Genomic DNA, 17,599 nt, shown 5'->3' on the forward strand with positions numbered 1-17,599 from the left:
GCCTACACATCTAGAATTTGAGCAGTCATGGAAATTTGTCAGAGTACCATCAGCCTCAATGCCCAAGCTTAGCCAAAGCAAAATTAGGCACATCCTTTGAGGAGACAGCAGAATCCAACCTGGCAGTAAGCTCTAAATCAGTCAAAAAGATCATCTGGACTTACAAACATCACAACTACTTATCACAGAGTCGCTTATTCACCATATTTCATTGTCTTGATAGGATCACTAGGTAAGTTAAGCTTAAGAGCAGTAGAACAGAAGATACAAGGAAAAGTGAAAAGAAATGCTAATATTATTAATATGTAAATTATAACAATGGACATCTAATTCTAAATGTGACTGCTTTGTTCCAGACCATGCATAATTCATGGATGGGTGGGGTTTAGGGACAAAAAAGTCAAGTAGGAAGAAAAGACAGATGATCAAGAACAACAGACGAAGATGAAAACCAAAGGTCAGATTTTATGTCCTGGTTTATACGTGTTTATACGTCTGTCTTGCAGTCATGTCTACATGTAAAGGTGATCTTGTAGTCAATAGTATCCTAAATTTATTAAGCAACTGAATAAGTATATTACGTACAAAATAAAACTGCTTTACACTCATTATCCTTTGTAATCTCCCTGACAACCCTATGAATTAAGCATTATCTCCTTTTTAAGATGAGAAAGTTAAGGTTTAAGAGATTATTTTGTCCAAGGTCACATCCAGGAAGAGCAAGACCTGGGATTTGAACAGAGGCTTATCTGACACTAAGTATGTACTGCATCAACTACTCTTTACCAAACAAAAGATAAAGAGTACACTCTCCAGGGAGGTTGAAAATGAATCGATCACAGGACACTATGTGCTGAGCTTCTTAGAGAAAAAGAGTTAAGTAAAATCTAAGCCATTTCATGTACTTCCCTGGTGGTCCAGTGGTTAAGAATCCCCCTGCTAATGCAGGGGACACGGGTTCGATCCCCGGTCAGGGAACTAAGATCCTACGTGCCGCGGGGCAGCTAAGCCTGCATGCCACAACTAATGAGCCTGCGTGCCACAACTAGAGAGAAGCCCGTGCACTGCAAGGAAGAGCCCACACGCCACAATGAAAGATCCCACCTGCCACAATTAAGACCCAATGCAGCCAAAAAATAAATATTTAAAAAAAAATTTTTTTTTAATCCAAACCATTGCATTTGTTTTTCTGAAAGGGAATTTGTAGATTTAGCCCTGAAGTTTTATGTTACTTTACTAATTTACATTTAATTAGAATCCAGATCTAGAGAGACCGGCACTTCTTTGTGACTAATTCCACACTAACCAAAAGAGATCAATACAGCAAATCTGCGAAAAAGACAGGGCCATAGCAACTTAAAAGCACAAAAAATCGAAGCAGCTGTGTGTTTTATCAAGGAAGGTTTCAAAAAAGACACACAAATTGATCTATATATGTGCATAACACACACAAAAACCCTATTAAAAAAGCAAAATAACCAGGTTTGAGGGGGTAGAGTGCAAGGGTGAGTTTAGAGAGGTCAAGCTTAATAAGCTTAAAAAAGGTGAATGAAAGTCTGAAGTAAAGTTATAAAGATGTCTAGGGAAAGATATTAACTAAACCCTCAAATGAAAAATTAGACATTAGAACTCAGAAAGAGGGGGTTCCCTGGAGGTCCAGTGGTTAGGACTCCGTGCTGTCACTGCCAAGGGCCTGGGTTCAATTCCTGGTCGGGGAACTAAGATCCCACAAGCCACACAGCACAGCCAAAAGAAAAAAAAAAACTCAGGAAGGAAACAGGAATCTGTAGTGATTAAAATGAGGAATGTGTATCTCATCTTATGCAAATATATGAAAACAGATTCACAAGATAAACTGGTTATTACTCATGTCCCAAAATAATACAAATAGTCCCATATAATACAAAATACTTCAACAATACAATAGTATTTTTAAAATAGCAAGTTCCTTTATAAAATTGACTTTAATCCAATTGAAAAATTTAATTCATATACAACTTTTAAATCTCTGAATTTGAGAATGCAAGTGCTAGACTTCGTTGCAATTTCCAAATTAATTTGTTGAACAGGCCAGAATTCATAAGGAACAATCAATACAGAGGAGATCTGGAAGTGAAGAGGAAAGATGCGGATAAAAGAAGGAAGTAGAAATAGATGGAAGTTTAAGGTCAAAGGCAAAATACAAGGTCATTAAAGAAGCATACAGGAGAAATAAAGTATTAACAAAACAGAAAACAAGTGCTGATAGCATTAACCTCACATCACATAGGGCATCTTTCTTCCTCATTTAAGTCTTGGAGTTTGTATAATGAAACAATAATTTAATCACAAACTAAAAATAAATATTCTAGCAGGAAAAGCCTTAGCTCACGACTAAGAAAATAGAGCATTTTTAGGAGAAGCAGAAGAATGAAGCAGGATTACTTTATACGAATTAGTATATAAAAAGATGCAGCTAGGTGGGGCATTTGTGCCATTCCTGCTGAGACTAGAGTTCTCATAACAGAGCAGCAGACCCCATAACAAATCAAATTCCCATAGAGGTACCATCCATGGCCAGGTAAGACAACTAAAGATTCAGAAAAATGATAAAAAGGCTCAACTGCAGCTCTCTGGTCCCAAGTTATCTGGAATTGTTAGGTATTGGCCAGAGAAAAAAGCTTCAGCGAAGGAGGAGAAACTCGGTCTTGTTTTCAAATATTTGCACCTGAAGTTTGTGTTGCTTTCAAAACTGAATGCTGAAGCTTCAGTCAGTCCTTCATGGTAGGTTGAAGATAGCCCAAATCTCTGCAGCAACCCTATATGAGTTTCTCAGGAGACTTGGAGATACAAAGGGTTTTCAGAACACTCTTTCATTAGGCCTAAATGAAAAATGGCTAGGCTCATTATGTCAAGCCTTCTTCACTTGCCATGCTCCTCCAGCTCACAGTGGTGAGATCATGCTCTGCCCCTCACAACGTACCCAGTGCCTGACAGTGCCTGACTTCCAGGAATCAGGTCTGCCCCCTCAAGAGAACCTCACCTTCTCAGGTCTTTCAGACTCTACTTGCCTTGTATCTGTCGTACTGTGATCTCTTTCCAGACAAGATGACCACCCCCATTTCCCCTCCCTTTAAGTGGCGTCTTAAATAAATCATATATGTGGGCAAACATTCTTATTACTGGGGTATAATATTGGACAATCTTATTACTTAATAGCCACATTTTACGTAGTGACTGGTATTCAGTCCTTAAGAGTTCTGCAGTGACCCTTTTACTTCCCAATAACTCCCTTTTAACTATCAAGTCTTTATACAATAGATTCTTCTAGATGGAACCTATCATACCAAGGAAACAGTACAAACAATGGTAAGTTAAACAGGATGCTACTCCACTTCTCAGGAGGGCCTAAAATCCAACCATTCTCCTTCTCATATACCCTCACTCTAATGGAAACATTAAACCACCTCCTTTATTTTAAATATCAACCATCACATGGTTAAAGAGGGAAAATCCAGCAAATTTTACTTTTAGGAATATATCTTAGAGATACACGCAAAAAACTTATGAGAATACATGTTTAAATGGGCTTAACCTAAATGGTATCCATAAGGAATGGCCATTTTTTTCTTCCAAAAGAATGATGTCAGGGCTTCCCTGGTGGCGCAGTGGTTGAGAATCCGCCTGCCGTTGCAGGGGACATGGGTTCGTGCCCCGGTCCGGGAAGATCCCACATGCCGCGGAGCGGCTGGGCCCGTGAGCCATGGCCGCTGAGCCTGTGTGTCCGGAGCCTGTGCTCCGCAACGGGAGAGGCCACAACAGAGAGAGGCCCGCGTACCACAAAAAAAAAAAAAAGAATGATGTCAAACTATAAATCCTAACATAGAGAGATGTTCAAGTCATATTAAACATAAAAAGAAAACTGCAGATCATTAGTACTACATGAGCCCATCTCTGTGTGTGTGTGAGAGAGAGAGAGAGAGAGAGGGAGGGAGGGAGGGAAAGAGAAACTTTTTTGCAATGGCTACCTCTATAGAGTGGGACAAGGAGATAAGTTATACCTTTATTGTTCGAATTTATCACTTTGTGTATTACTTTCATTATGAAAAAGCTAGTTTAAAATTTTCATTTAACTGCAAGGATCAATAGTGAACAAACGCAATTTTTTAAAGCAAGTTGAATAATTACAATGTTCTATCACTACACCAATTCTTACCAGTTATATAGCATTAGCACTATAAATATTTGTTTGAAGCTAAAGAAAGCCTAAGAGATTTTCTAGTTAATTTAAGGATCTATGATTACAAACTTAAATAAATTCATTTCTATATAAATTTGAAAACTACTCTTAAAAACCCCTCTATCGCCAAGTAAAAATTAGTAAGTGTAAATTTATAGTAAATATATTAATAGAATTTTGTGTATCATTTACAGTAAACAAGAGTCACAGATTCAGATTTAGAAGGGACCGTGAAAGTGCAACCCTCCCAGCCTAACATTCAGAAATAATTAGAATAAATAAATAAATAAAAATAAAAAATAGCAGCCTGCTGGGGAGAGAGCTGACTTCCCTGAAGCTGAGAACCAGTCCTAGGAACATAATACAATTAGAAATGTCCCCCCAAAATGGGGACATCTGGTAATCAGTCACTAAAAAAGTATTTTGGCCTAATATGTCAAGTTGTCCAGGTTGATTTTAAACAAGTCATTTGACTTAATTTTCTAGTTTCAAAATTTTCAATTTCTTTCAAACCAAAAGAAAACAGACCATGTTGAAGGTTGATTTTAATGAACGAAAATCTCTGTATAAAAACATTTAAACTTTATCAAATGCTTTAAAAATACACACACACACACACAGATCCAAATCCAATACAGAATCTTTTGAACATTATCATTTTTCACCTCAGCATAACATGTAGAGGGATTTCTGGATAAAACTTTACATGTGAAAAAAGACCCATAGTCTTACACATGCACACACGCAAAAGCACACAATCACAATCAGGAAGAACTAAAGTATATGGTAAGAATGCAAACAGGATGGGAATGAATTTCTTGTAAAGCTTATATAAAAGAACGCTACATGAGTAAAAGAACTTTCTATACCAAGAGAAGATGCAGAGAGGGGAAAGAGAAAGCAGAGGTTAGTCTAACTCATTAATAGTTTGAGAAGGTCATTCAAAAACAGTGAATTTGGGGAGTTACAGATAATCCCTAGTTTTCACCACCTCAAATTCTGTGAATCTGATAACTGATGATGCTTTGAAAGTGTCTATGTTTTCATTTTTTTTGTAGGTCGTGATTTGTTCATCATTATTTAGGTGTGGTTTGTCCCTTTTGGTGTTAATTCCTCAGTTCTCGCTCAGTGTTATATCCAATTCACCAGAAGAGCCACAGTAAGAAACGGTGGCAAGCACAGAGGACTGCAAGGGTGGCAGTCACGGATGGCACTTAATAAGAGCCAGACGGCCTGGGTTTGCATTTCAGTGTCACTAGCTGCTAGCTGCCTGTTACTCAGCAAGCTCCTTGGCCACTCTATGTCTCCATTCCCTCATCTTCAATTAGGGATCATTATTACCTACTTCATATAGGGCTATTAAGAGGATTTAAACAAGATAATCCATTTAAAGAATTTATCACACTGCCTGACACAACTAAATGTGCAATAAATGTTACCTAAAATTACTATTAGTCATAGAATTACAGGGGAATCAAAAGAAGAATTTTCTTCTTTCTCTGTATTTCTCTTTAATGAGGTTTTCAGGGGCAAAAAAGGTTAGGGATCTAATCTTATGAATATAGATGTTTGCTTTTATGTTAGAAAAAAAAATTACATGGCTCCATAGCACAAAGTTTAACATCTTTCCATTAAACATCACACAATTCTCATCACCATTATGCCCTACACACACCCTAAATGATGTGAGGTTTCTATTGATATTCAACAACAACAGGGTCCAGAAATTTTAAATAAGAAATAGTTGCAGAAATGCATGTTGGGCAGTAATCTGTAGGTGCCCTAAGAACCTGGGCCAACACAGATGCCTGGGATTCTGCCTCCAAGGCCTGGACACAGTCAGATGGGTCAGGTTCTTGCAGCCCTTCAAAGCTCCATTTGAGACCCCCCCCTTCAAGAGGGGAGTTCCCAATAGGTGAAAGCAGCAGCAGCCACTGAGGATGGAATGCCCCACACCTACTTCAGTATGATATGATAGCTATCATTGGTTTCTGCTGTAAAAAAAAAAAAAAAAAAAAGAAAGAAAAAGGAAAAAAGAATAATCTTTAGTTACCTCTAAAACACAGCAGGAGAAAAATATATGTGGTAAGGTTCTTTAGAGAAAGAAAAAAACAGAAGGACAAAGGGCAGTATACTTAATTATCACAGAATACTTGTAATAAATATGCATTATAAGAACAACATGCCTCTGTTTCATCCTTTGTCCATGGAAGGTGGAAGAAAATGGCAGGAAGTCATCAGTTACTCTTTGTCTACTCTAATAATGGCAAGAAGCCAATTCATAAAAAGGAACAATCTCTAATAATGTCACTTTCCTTACCTCAAATATGGCAGTTAATACTTTCCCTCTCTCCTCAAGTACTATAAAAAAAAAAAACCTCAAACTCCTTCGAGAAAGGCATTTGTCTTACTACTTCATTACCTTTCATTGTGTCCAGAATAAAACAGGCTTCTTCCTGAAAGTTCTGTATCATCTGAAAAGAGCAAGAAATTTTGCTGATTATTAAAACCTTGGTTTGCTCTATTTATTTTGCCTGTGTGTTTTTTTACTATATTAGATATAAGTGAAGAATAATCCTTTGTTTTGTTTTCTCTCCTATTTAGTTTCCAAAAGCTTTAAAAGCTAAGCATTCTAAAACAGCTTTCTTAAAATTCGAGTGTGCATTTTTCTGGGCTAACCCCAAGACTTTCCAAGGGGTATACAGATACCGATAGGCCCATATGGGAGGAATTAAACTTCCATATCTGTTTCTTCCCTAAAACCATCTGAGAACCTCTTCAGTTTTCCTTTCCCACTTCCCTTCTCAAACTCCCTTTTCCCATTTTATAAAATAAAGGCAAGAGTTTCACCCTCCTGAAATCCTGTGAAGATGTACTGCCCTGGGGTATAAAGTCTCCAGGATGCAAAAGTGTAATTGCAAATGGGAACTCAAATGACTGGGTAGTAAAGTCTTATTTTCAATTTTTTCTTTTCACCAGAATTGAAGTGATCTAATCACAAATTGTCAAATGACAGATGATTCAAAATAATTTTTGATAATATCACTATGCAATTTTTGGCACATAACTCAGAAGTTAAAAAAAAAAAAATCCAGCAATGCTGTTACAGCAAACTCCATCCATTCCTGTCTATCAATTTATATGAAACAGATTCCACAGCACTTATATCTAGGGAGAAAAAAACAGGATGGAATTGATGTTGAACTCTATTTCATTCTAACAATCAATAGGCAGTATTTATCTATGGATGAATTAATTGTCTGTGGGAGAGAGGGTAAGGAATCAAGTAATCCCATCCATCTCATTAACAGATGCACTTTTATTGTATTTATTTATTTATTTTTGGCCACACCATACGGCTTGCAGTATCTCAGTTCCCTGACCGGGGATTGAACCCCAGGCCCTGGCACTGAAAGCTGAGAATCCTAACCACTAGGCTACCAGGGAACTCCCTAGATGCACTAATGCATTAATAATTTTTTTCTTAATGTTTAATAATTACTTATAAAAACATATAATACATTTATGTTATTTTAATCCATTGTATAATTATGATGATAATTCTATTCAGAAGAGGTATTATTTACTTTTATTGAAGCAAATTTTTGTTTTAAAGAAATATGGTAGGACAATTAATAAAAGATATTCAAGCATAAAAGTAAGCTATGGTAAGATGAAATTCTATGGGGGAAGTGAATGAAAATATGAGTTTAAGGAAGCAGAGAAATGATATAAAAATTCTGTTAAAAAAGTATATTCAAGTACTTTTTTAAACAGATGACAGTATTAAATTACTCTTGGATTTAGGTTACATGGAATATAGCTAGAGTAGTGAAGTAATCATTTCATTTTTAAATGTCATATAATATGCCCAGAAATGACAACTTTTGCAACTATTTAAACTTAAAAAATTTTAAGTCAACCTAAAAATGTGCAAGGGGATACACAGTTTTTAAAAATCACTGTAGGAGGTAAGCAAACGAAAACATTTGAAAACCTCTTGTCTTAGAAAACAGAGCACTCTGCCCCAGTAGAACGGCTCCTGCTCCTGTCATATGCCCAGACAAATCATTGTCATCTGGTGATTCAGCTGTGCTGAAAATCTACCTCATCACTAATGAGCACATGGATTCCTGTTGGCCCCTGCTTGTAGATCTGGCTGATCTGGCAAGGGGAAATGCTGAAAAGCTGAGCAATTTTTTCTGTCAGTTCAACAGCTGTCAGTTCTTCTAGGTAGATGGCATGATAAACTGCAAAAAGGAGAAAGCAGAGGCAGTCAGTACCGAGTGTCTCTGGTCTGAAACGTAATCTGATCACTAGGAATGCCCACTTTTCGGAAGGACTCAGAGGCAGACTGCCTGAATTGAAATCCCAGCTCAACCACTCGCTAGCTGTGTGACCTGGGGCAAGTTACTTAACATCCCTAAGCCTCATCATCTTCCTCACCGAAATGTTGGCAACAACAATAAAATCTACTGGAAAGAGGAAAACACCAGTTGTAAAAATCAAAACATGTAAAAGTGGGCTTCCCTGGTGGCGCAGTGGTTGAGAGTCCGCCTGCCAATGGAGAGGACACGGGTTCGTGTCCCGGTCCGGGAAGATCCCACATGCTGTGGAGTGGCTGGGCCTGTGAGCCATGGCCTCTGAGCCTGTGCGTCCGGAGCCTGTGCTCCGCAAGGGGTGAGGCCACAACAGTGAGAGGCCCGCGTACCGCAAAAAAAAAAAAAAAAACACCACATGTAAAAGTGCTGAGAATAGTGCCTGGCATATATTAGGAACTCTAATAAACATTACTTCTAGCAAATGCTGGATCTGCTGTTTGATAAATTCCCATCACACATGCTCATAAGTCATCTCCACTTTTCTTCATATCTGTCCTGGCCTGTCCAGAACGACCTACCGAAGAAAGTACCATTTGAGTCTCCGTCCTCATGCTTCTGCTGCTGTTGCTGCTGCTGTTGCTGCTGCTCCCTCAGCTGCAAGGATTCCTGACAAACATAAATGGTTAGCCTTGGGCGCACCATCCTAAGGAGGAAAAACAAAAAACTGTTACTCAAATTTTTCATGGTGAGCACATTTTAAGGAAGAACTTGTGTGTCTACATTAATACTATCGAGCAGGGGTTGAAAACTGGCAGCCCTTGGACAAATGCAGCTCATTTGCTCTGTTTTATTAGCTCCCCACTGGGGGGGGTTGTGGGTGTGGGTGTGGGTGTGTGTGTGGGGGGTGTGGGTGTGTGGGTGGGGGTGTGTGTGGGTGTGGGTGTGGGTGTGTGTGGGTGGGGGTGTAGGGGTGTGTTTTTAACTGAATTCATTCCAAAAGAAGCCCTCATGTAAACCTCTGGTTTTCCTTGAAAAATCAGATCTGGTGATCCAAGGCCCCAATTCTTACAAAACTCCCAATCAGCTGTTCTACTTGAGTGGTGCATGCATTCTTCAGTACACCCCAGACTTGACTGTCACTCATTTACATGTGGTCTCTGTAATCATTTGAGTTTGTAACCTTTGATGTAAAGGTTAGAAAGATTCAAAATGTGTGAGCCACTGTTTTGTGGGTCAGTTCAAGACATACCTTCTACTGATACTTAAAAGTACCAATACGATAAACTAGAAAATCTTATTTCCCTCATTTCTCCTTCAGCCTTCTTTTTGTTCTTTCTTCTTAGACAACAATATTGAATTACCTCTTGCTCTGATCATCTTATTCCTTCCTATTTCTAAATGCTCTGTAGGTAATACTTTTTTAAAAAGTAAATTTATTTATTGTATTTATTTATTTTTGGCTGTGTTGGGTTTTCGCTGCTGCACACGGGCTTTCTCTAGTTGCGGTGAGCATGGGCTACTCTTCGTTGCAGTGTGCAGGTTTCTCATGGTGGTGGCTTCTCATTGCGGAGCATGGGCTCTAGGCACGCGGGCTTCAGTAGTTGCGGCACATGGGCTCAGTAGTTGTGGCTCATGGGCTGTAGAGCACAGGCTCAATAATTGTGGCACACGAGCTTAGTTGCTCCGCGGCATGTGGGATCTTCCCAGACCAGGGATCGAACCCATGTCCCCTGCATTGGCAGGCGGATTCTCAACCACTGTGCCACCCGGGGAAGCCCCTCTGTAGGTAATACTTTTAAAAATGAAAGATCTATTCTTTTCCTCCCAGTCATCAACCCTGGAATTTCACCTCTTTCCTTAAAAGTTTCCAACTTGATTCAATTATCTCTTGAAATATACACAAACACAAATACTTCACAATCTGTTTCATTATTTAGTCACTGATTTGGTTCTATGGCACTGACCTGTAGGTTTTTTCCATCAATATTACTATTTCCTATTTTAAACTGTAAATCCCAAACAGAGACTAGAAATTCCTCTGTATTACATGTAATATTTGTAAGCAGACGCTTAATCAATTCCTACCCAAACTTAAGAATAATCTCTTCTCTAGTAAAACTGAGTTCAGGACCTTTGCACGCACTGTTTCTTCTGCATAGAATGTTCTTCCCTCATGACTGCAAAGCCTCTGTCCTTCTTATAACTCAGTTTAAATGCCCCCTCCTCAGAGAGGTCTTTCCTGACTATATTCTGAATACTCTGTAGGCCACAACCTTGTTTTTTTTGTTTGTTTGGTTGGTTGGTTTTTTTTTTTTTTTTTTTTTTTTTTTGCGGTCGCGGGCCTCTCACTGCTGTGGCCTCTCCCGTTGCGGAGCACAGGCTCCGGACGCACAGGCTCAGCGGCCATGGCTCATGGGCCTAGCCGCTCTGTGGCATGTGGGATCTTCCCGGACCAGGGCATGAACCCATGTCCCCTGCATCGGCAGGCGGACTCTCAACCACTGCGCCACCAGGGAAGACCCACAACCTTGTTTTTGTTTATTTGTTTGTTTTGTTTTCCTTCGAAATACTTATCACTATTCAAAATACTTATAGTTTATAATCTTTATCTCTCTCCCCATCAGAAAGCTCATCAATGTATCACCAAAGCTTAATGGTTCATAACAGGGATAATGGATATTTAACTCAATGAAAAAAAACTAATGCAAAATGGAATATCATGAGGAATTCCTTGGATCAAGTACAGGAAAAGATATTTTTCATCTTTATTTGGCACATAGCTGGCATTCAAAAAGAATGTTTCGACAAGATGTATTTAGCTGTACAAAAAGTATTGTGAAGAGTCCCTGAATCCAAATCCATTTGAAATCCAGCCCCACTGATACTTTAACACTAATTACATACCGGCCTTTTAATGCATTAAAAAGTCTGATTCCATCTGCAGGGCCACAGATTTGAATCACATCATCTCTGGTTAGTTTCAATAAATCTGCCCCTGGAATAAATATAAGAAAATGGGTGATAAAGGCAAAGATTCTCCTTGTTAATGACTTAAAATGGACTCTGTTACAAGGACACCTCATTACTAGTATGCTACAGTCATAATCTCTTGCATGGCATATAGGGCCCTCCATGACCTGGCCCCTGCATCCTCTCCCACCTCAATTCCCACCCAATTAACTTATTCATTTAACCCTATGCTTTCATCATGCTGATATCATGCCTAATAAGCAAGTTGTTCCTCCTGCCTGAAATATCCTTCCACTATCTGACCAACAGACTCTTCCTCAGCCCTCAAGATTTACCTCACGCATCACACATCACACATGTTCCCAAACTCCAGACCCTTACATTTATCTATTGCACCACAACTATTTGTTTACCTTTTTCAGGGTTTTATTTTGATTTGGCTTTTCTTTGATACTAGATGGTGACTGATCAGGAAATATGCCTTATCCATTTGTGTATTCCTACCATACCTGGTACACAGAAGGTGCTAAATAAGAGTGGAATGTGCAAAGAAAACATAATGTAGTGATATCAAGGCGAAAATTTCCGACTACCTGCAATGCTCCTTGATAAAATACTTTATGGATAATATATTTTAAAGTATTGTACAGAATAAATATTTTAAAATTAAAATGAGTTTAAACTAAGAGGTCTTTCTTTTTAGAGCATTTCACAGCACAGCTGCAGCTGGTGAGAAAGTCTGAAGGGTTCAATGAAATTCATTTAATCAGAAAAATGCATTAAGATCTCCCCCCTCTACACACAAAACAACACAGGGATACCAGGAGGCCCTGGAATGTAAAGGAAATCCCATGCTGGGGAAAACAAAAGGACAAGCAAATTTAACCTGAGAAGTTTGTAAAAAGCCTTGTGAATGTGGAAAAACGGTTTCGATGCAACCACTGCTGAGCCTCCTGAGGTGTGGTTGTTGGCAAGAGGTTCTGAAAGAGGGAAAGCATTTTTTTTTTGTAACTAAATAGACTCAACTTTAAAAAGGTAAATGTTACATCATTAGGTAACAACAGCCAAATACACCCACATTCAGACAGGCTGAGTTTGCTTGGAAGTTGTTTATACATCAGTCTTCTTTCTCTAACCATGCAAGATATCCATGGAATTCCATCCTTATCTTCCCCACTAGACTGAAAGTTCCTTAAATACAGCACAGTATCTGGTTCAGGCCAAAATTCAATAAATGTTTGCTTAGTGAATAAATGAATAATACTTCCTAAAAGTTGGGCATTTCTACTGAATCACAGAGGCACCAAAGTATTATTAGACATTAGACTTTTAGACTATACTGACATTTATATAACTTTAGACTTACATCTGTGACTGGAGGGGGTGGCTCTGGCTGGTGGTTTGGTGAACCATTTCTAAAGAAACATTTAAAATGAAAGGATGAGTTCATGACACATACTAGGGTTCATCACCTCATTCGTCATCATTGTAAGTCTTAAGCTAGACATTTAAGGGAATCTGTGCTATCTCATAAAACATTCTTACTCTTGGACCCAATACTTCTATTATCTATTATTTTAGCATAAAGACTTTTGTGTGTTGGGGGGGTAGCAGCAGAAACTATCATTTTTTATTATTGCAGAAACTGAAAATAATGCCAAAATTCCAGTAAGTTGAGACTGATTAGATAAATTATGGCATAAACAATACTTAACATAAGCTTATTAGAATGTAAACTAAAAATATCAGAATATAAAAGTAATCAATATATTACTACTGTATGAAGTGTATAAATATACACACAAACAGATACAGGAAAAAATTAGAATAAAAAGTATACAATGCAGTGTGATCACATACTTTTATAATAAAAAACACAATAATTATTTTTAAAATAGCTTCAAAAATTAGTGCTAATTTGTGATCCAAGGGTTATCTCCACAGCCTTGATCTTGCCCTATACTTCCTTTTGCTCTACAGATTGTCTCTCTTCCCTAATGATTACTTCTTTTATGGGAGAAAAATTTGAGCCTAATAATGAACTACATGACAGAAGAATATTTTAAATCTCTTAAATTCTATATAATATTTTAAATTGCCTATAAGTAGACTGCATAATCTACAGGTTGGTAACAGATTTTTCTTTTAAAAAGGATCTTTTTCTTCTTTTTTTTTATTTTGGCCTTAGCTGCAAAATTCAAATTCGGTAATCAAATTTAGTAATTAACTTATCTCAGGGCCCTAGTTATCTATTTTTTCTACAATTTCTACCTAGTTTTATTCTTAACTGTTACAATTTGAATATTTAAGCTACTTTTTTTTTTTTTTTTTTTGGCCACACTGCACGGGCTGTGGGATTCTAGTTCCTGACCAGGGACTGAACCTGTGCCCCTGCGGCGGAAGCAGAGTCCCAGCCACTGGACCGCCAGAGACTTCCCTAAGCAACCTTAATTAAATACTTTCAGAAGTAGGATGAACATAGAGCCTAAATAAATTCAAAAACGAACATTACAACCAAACAATATACTCACACATTTCACAAACTAACTATTTCAAATTTCAATATGACCTATGTAGAATATGTGTTAAATGCTCGAACTATAAGACAACTTTCTTTAACTGGAGTAGGCATCTATACCAACTTTCAATTATCTCTGATGGTAAAACACAATAAGACTAAATGCATCCCATAGATAATTCCCAAACTTCATTTTAGCTCTCATCTTCACCTTCTTCCCCCAATTATCAAAAATTCATAATAATTAGGTGTTGGGATCATTCTTAGTAAGTAACCAAACAGATTTTCCTGTTTGCACAACTGTGTTTCAATTCCCAACGACCACTCTGATCAGGAAGTGAAATAACCTCAAGAGAAACAGTAAGAGGGAGAAGGGAAAGACCCAGAAAATTCAGTCCCTGAATCACTAAAAACTGACCATAAATGCTGTTTTCTAATAGTGGGGAAAAGGGAATTCCCTGGAGGTCCAGAGGTTAGGACTCTGCGCTCTCACTGCCGAGGGCCGTAAGGGCAATGAAGAACTAAAATCCCATAAGCTTTGTGGCGTGGCCAAAAAAAATGCAATAAAATAAAATAAATAAATAATAGGGGAGAAAAAAGGCTACATAAAACTCTTTCAGTCTCTTTTGAAGATAATCCAAACCTCAGTTAATATATCAGTCCATCAAAGACTGACCAAATAGAAGGTCTTATTGATTTGGAAAGATTTTGTTTATGGAGACACAATGAAAGAATACATATTTAGGACAAACACAAGCCAATTTCCCAGACTTACCCTTCTCCAAGCGAAAAACTGCTATGGGAACTGTTGAAGCCAGGTGATGGGGAATTATTGACATATGTGATCTCGGGCCATGGAGAACACTAAAAACAAAGGACAACTTAGACACAGAAAGTACATTTGACTCTTTCTGTGTCAAATTCCACAAAGATGTACTACTGTTACTCAAATAGCACATCTTTTTTTTTTTTTTTAATTTTATTGGAGTATAGTTGATTTACAATGCTGTGTTAGTTTCAGGTATACAGCAAAGTGAATCAGTTATACATCTACGTATATCCACTCTTTTTAAGATTCTTTTCCCATATAGGCCATTACAGAATATTGAGTAGAGTTCCCTGTGCTATACAGTAGGTCCTTATTAGTTATCTATTTTTTATACAGTAGTGTGTATATGTCAATCTCAGTCTCCCAATTTATCCCACCCCCCGCTTACTCCCTGGTAACCGTAAGTTTGTTTTCTACATTTGTAACTCTATTTCTATTTTGTAGATAAGTTCACTTGTCGAATAGCACATCTTGATTAATAAATCTTAATTCCTCAGAGGCCCTCACAACTAAGAGGACAAGTAAGTTTTGAGCAGACTGTAAGTGATGTTTCTTTTTTTTTTAAATTGAAATATAATTGACATAAACATTGTATTAGTTTTAGGTATATAACATAATGATATATGTATACAGTTGACCCTTGAACAACGCAGGTATTAGGAGCACCGTCTCCCCCTCCACAGTCAAAAACCCGGGTATAACTTGACAGTCAGCCCTTTGTATTTGCATCCTTGGATTGAACAAACTGCAAACCATGTAGTACTGTAGTACATATTTAGTGGGGAAAAAAAAAAAATCTATGTATAAATGAACCCATGCAGTTCAACCTGTGTTGTTCAAGGGTCAACTGTATATTGCAAAATAATTGTATTTTTCTTTTAAGAGTAGAAAGTACTGATCGAAATTGTCACCAAAAGAAATCCTTTTACCTCTGTGAGTATAGTTGTCTCATAGGAAGGTTGATATTTCTCCTTCTCATGAGGTGTTCGTTTCTCCATTTTCTCCCTATCTGTTTTTTGTTTTCTGTCTGCACCTTTGGGCTAAAACGAGAAATATTTTGTTTCAAACTCACGAACTCACCCTTCGACTCAACAATATTACTTCTACGAACTTAAAATAGTCACATGTGCAACAAAAAGGTATGTACAATGAGGTAAAGACAAGATCCATCATTACATCTAAGTCTGAAAACAGGATATTTAAATGTGTGATGGAGTTGAAAAAGAATAAGAGATCTATAGCTACAGACATGGAAAAATCTCTAAAGCACATAGTTAATTGAAAAAAGCAAGCTTCAAAACAATTCATATAATATAATCCCATTTATGTTTCAAAGTAAAGAAAATATGTGTTTATCTAGGTACCTGTGTATATAAGAGCACAGAAGAGAACTAGAAAGATACATATGAAATTATTGACAGTGGTCACCTCTGGGGAGAGGGTGGGGAGTCAGGGTAAGAGTGGTAAAGGGGGACTTCAGTGTCATGCTCTGAATACTGCTGTATTAATGAATCTTTCGCAATGAGAAGATATTTATCCATATGATATCCATATGATCCCTTTTCCAAGTTCCCCTTCTCCCACGACCATCCCTATTTAAATTTCTTTACCGGGCATATCAGTAATTATTTCAATAACTCTCATTTAGGCTGAGCTTTCATAGTTTTTGAAAAAGGGACAAGTTGACTTTCTCACTTGGTGACTAATGTTGCAAATGAAAGACAAGAGAGACAGTTCCAAGGGCCAGCACAGCGCCCGGGAGTACCTTGAAGACTTTGATCTGGCAGCTGGCTGAGTGTAAGTGCTCAGTATATTCCCCGTTCTCATTCTCCTTGAAGGTATCGATTTGTACTCGAAATGGCACTCCCTTCTCTCCACCATGTTTCCTCATAGTGAACTCTGTGCTAATACAATGCACCTGAAAAGAATATAACATCCAGCCAGGTTTCAGTACTGTTAGCCAGCCAAACCAGTCAGCAACATTTTTGGGGCAACTACTAACAGCAAAACCTTTAAACACCTACAAAAAAACTTTTACTCTCTTTTTGATCATGAAGAATTTACACTCTCATGAGGAGATGAGGAAAACTTAAAATGATTTACAAATGCAAACAAAGTAAATATACAGATCTAATGTTAACAAAAAGCTACTGTGAGCAATTCATTAATCGTTTCAGAAAAGACAGAGTTAACATAAAAGAGAAACGGTTTCTGTGAGTAAAACTTTCCTGAACTTTAAGGTAGATTTCAGAAAGCACAGGCACCATCCATGCTGGGAAAACAGTAAATATGAAAGCTCACAAGCAATAGGAAAAAAGAGGTTTGCTAGGCTACTGCATAAAGTCCAAGATCTTGGTAATCTTAATAGTGGAATCTTTTTTTTTTTTTTTTTCTTTTTGCGGTACACGGGCCTCTCACTGTTGTGGACTCTCCCGTTGTGGAGCACAGGCTCCGGACGCGCAGGCTCAGTGCCCATGGCTCACAGGCCCAGCCACTCCACGGCATGTGGGATCTTCCCGGACCGGGGCACGAACCCACGTCCCCTGCATCGGCAGGCGGACTCTCAACCACTGAGCCACCAGGGAAGCCCAATAGTGGAATCTTAGTTGACCAAATACTAGCTTGGGTAAGTTATTTTCTCTAAGCCTCAAGGACTATTCTTACAACACAGGATTATTTTTGAAAGTCTTAAATAAAATCATGTATAAAAAGTATTTACTTAACACAGTGACTACCTGATG

The 17,599-nt window shown here is 37.9% G+C and overlaps 1 protein-coding gene across 9 annotated transcripts in view; it reads right to left on the bottom strand.

Moving 5' to 3' along the window:
* Positions 1–4,032: 4,032 nt before the first annotated feature.
* The window catches only part of TFCP2 (transcription factor CP2), a 56,095-nt gene continuing 42,528 nt past the window's right edge, over positions 4,033–17,599 (bottom strand). For 3 of the 9 annotated variants that reach the window (XM_059082806.2, XM_067009293.1, XM_067009295.1), the window contains 10 exons: positions 16,624–16,776; positions 15,788–15,898; positions 14,805–14,893; positions 12,878–12,926; positions 12,398–12,491; positions 11,446–11,536; positions 9,120–9,244; positions 8,327–8,469; positions 6,642–6,693; positions 4,033–6,213 (listed from right to left, as the gene is read on the bottom strand). In XM_059082806.2, coding sequence (XP_058938789.1) covers positions 6,176–6,213; positions 6,642–6,693; positions 8,327–8,469; positions 9,120–9,244; positions 11,446–11,536; positions 12,398–12,491; positions 12,878–12,926; positions 14,805–14,893; positions 15,788–15,898; positions 16,624–16,776 — 945 coding nt within the window. In that variant the 3' untranslated portion in view covers positions 4,033–6,175. The remainder of the gene's footprint in view (positions 6,214–6,641; positions 6,694–8,326; positions 8,470–9,119; positions 9,245–11,445; positions 11,537–12,397; positions 12,492–12,877; positions 12,927–14,804; positions 14,894–15,787; positions 15,899–16,623; positions 16,777–17,599) is intronic. The other 6 variants (XM_059082807.2, XM_067009296.1, XM_059082809.2 and 3 more) reach the window with 4 other exon arrangements.

Source organism: Kogia breviceps, chromosome 12 (assembly GCF_026419965.1).
Source record: "Kogia breviceps isolate mKogBre1 chromosome 12, mKogBre1 haplotype 1, whole genome shotgun sequence".
Taxonomy (NCBI): domain Eukaryota; kingdom Metazoa; phylum Chordata; class Mammalia; order Artiodactyla; family Physeteridae; genus Kogia; species Kogia breviceps.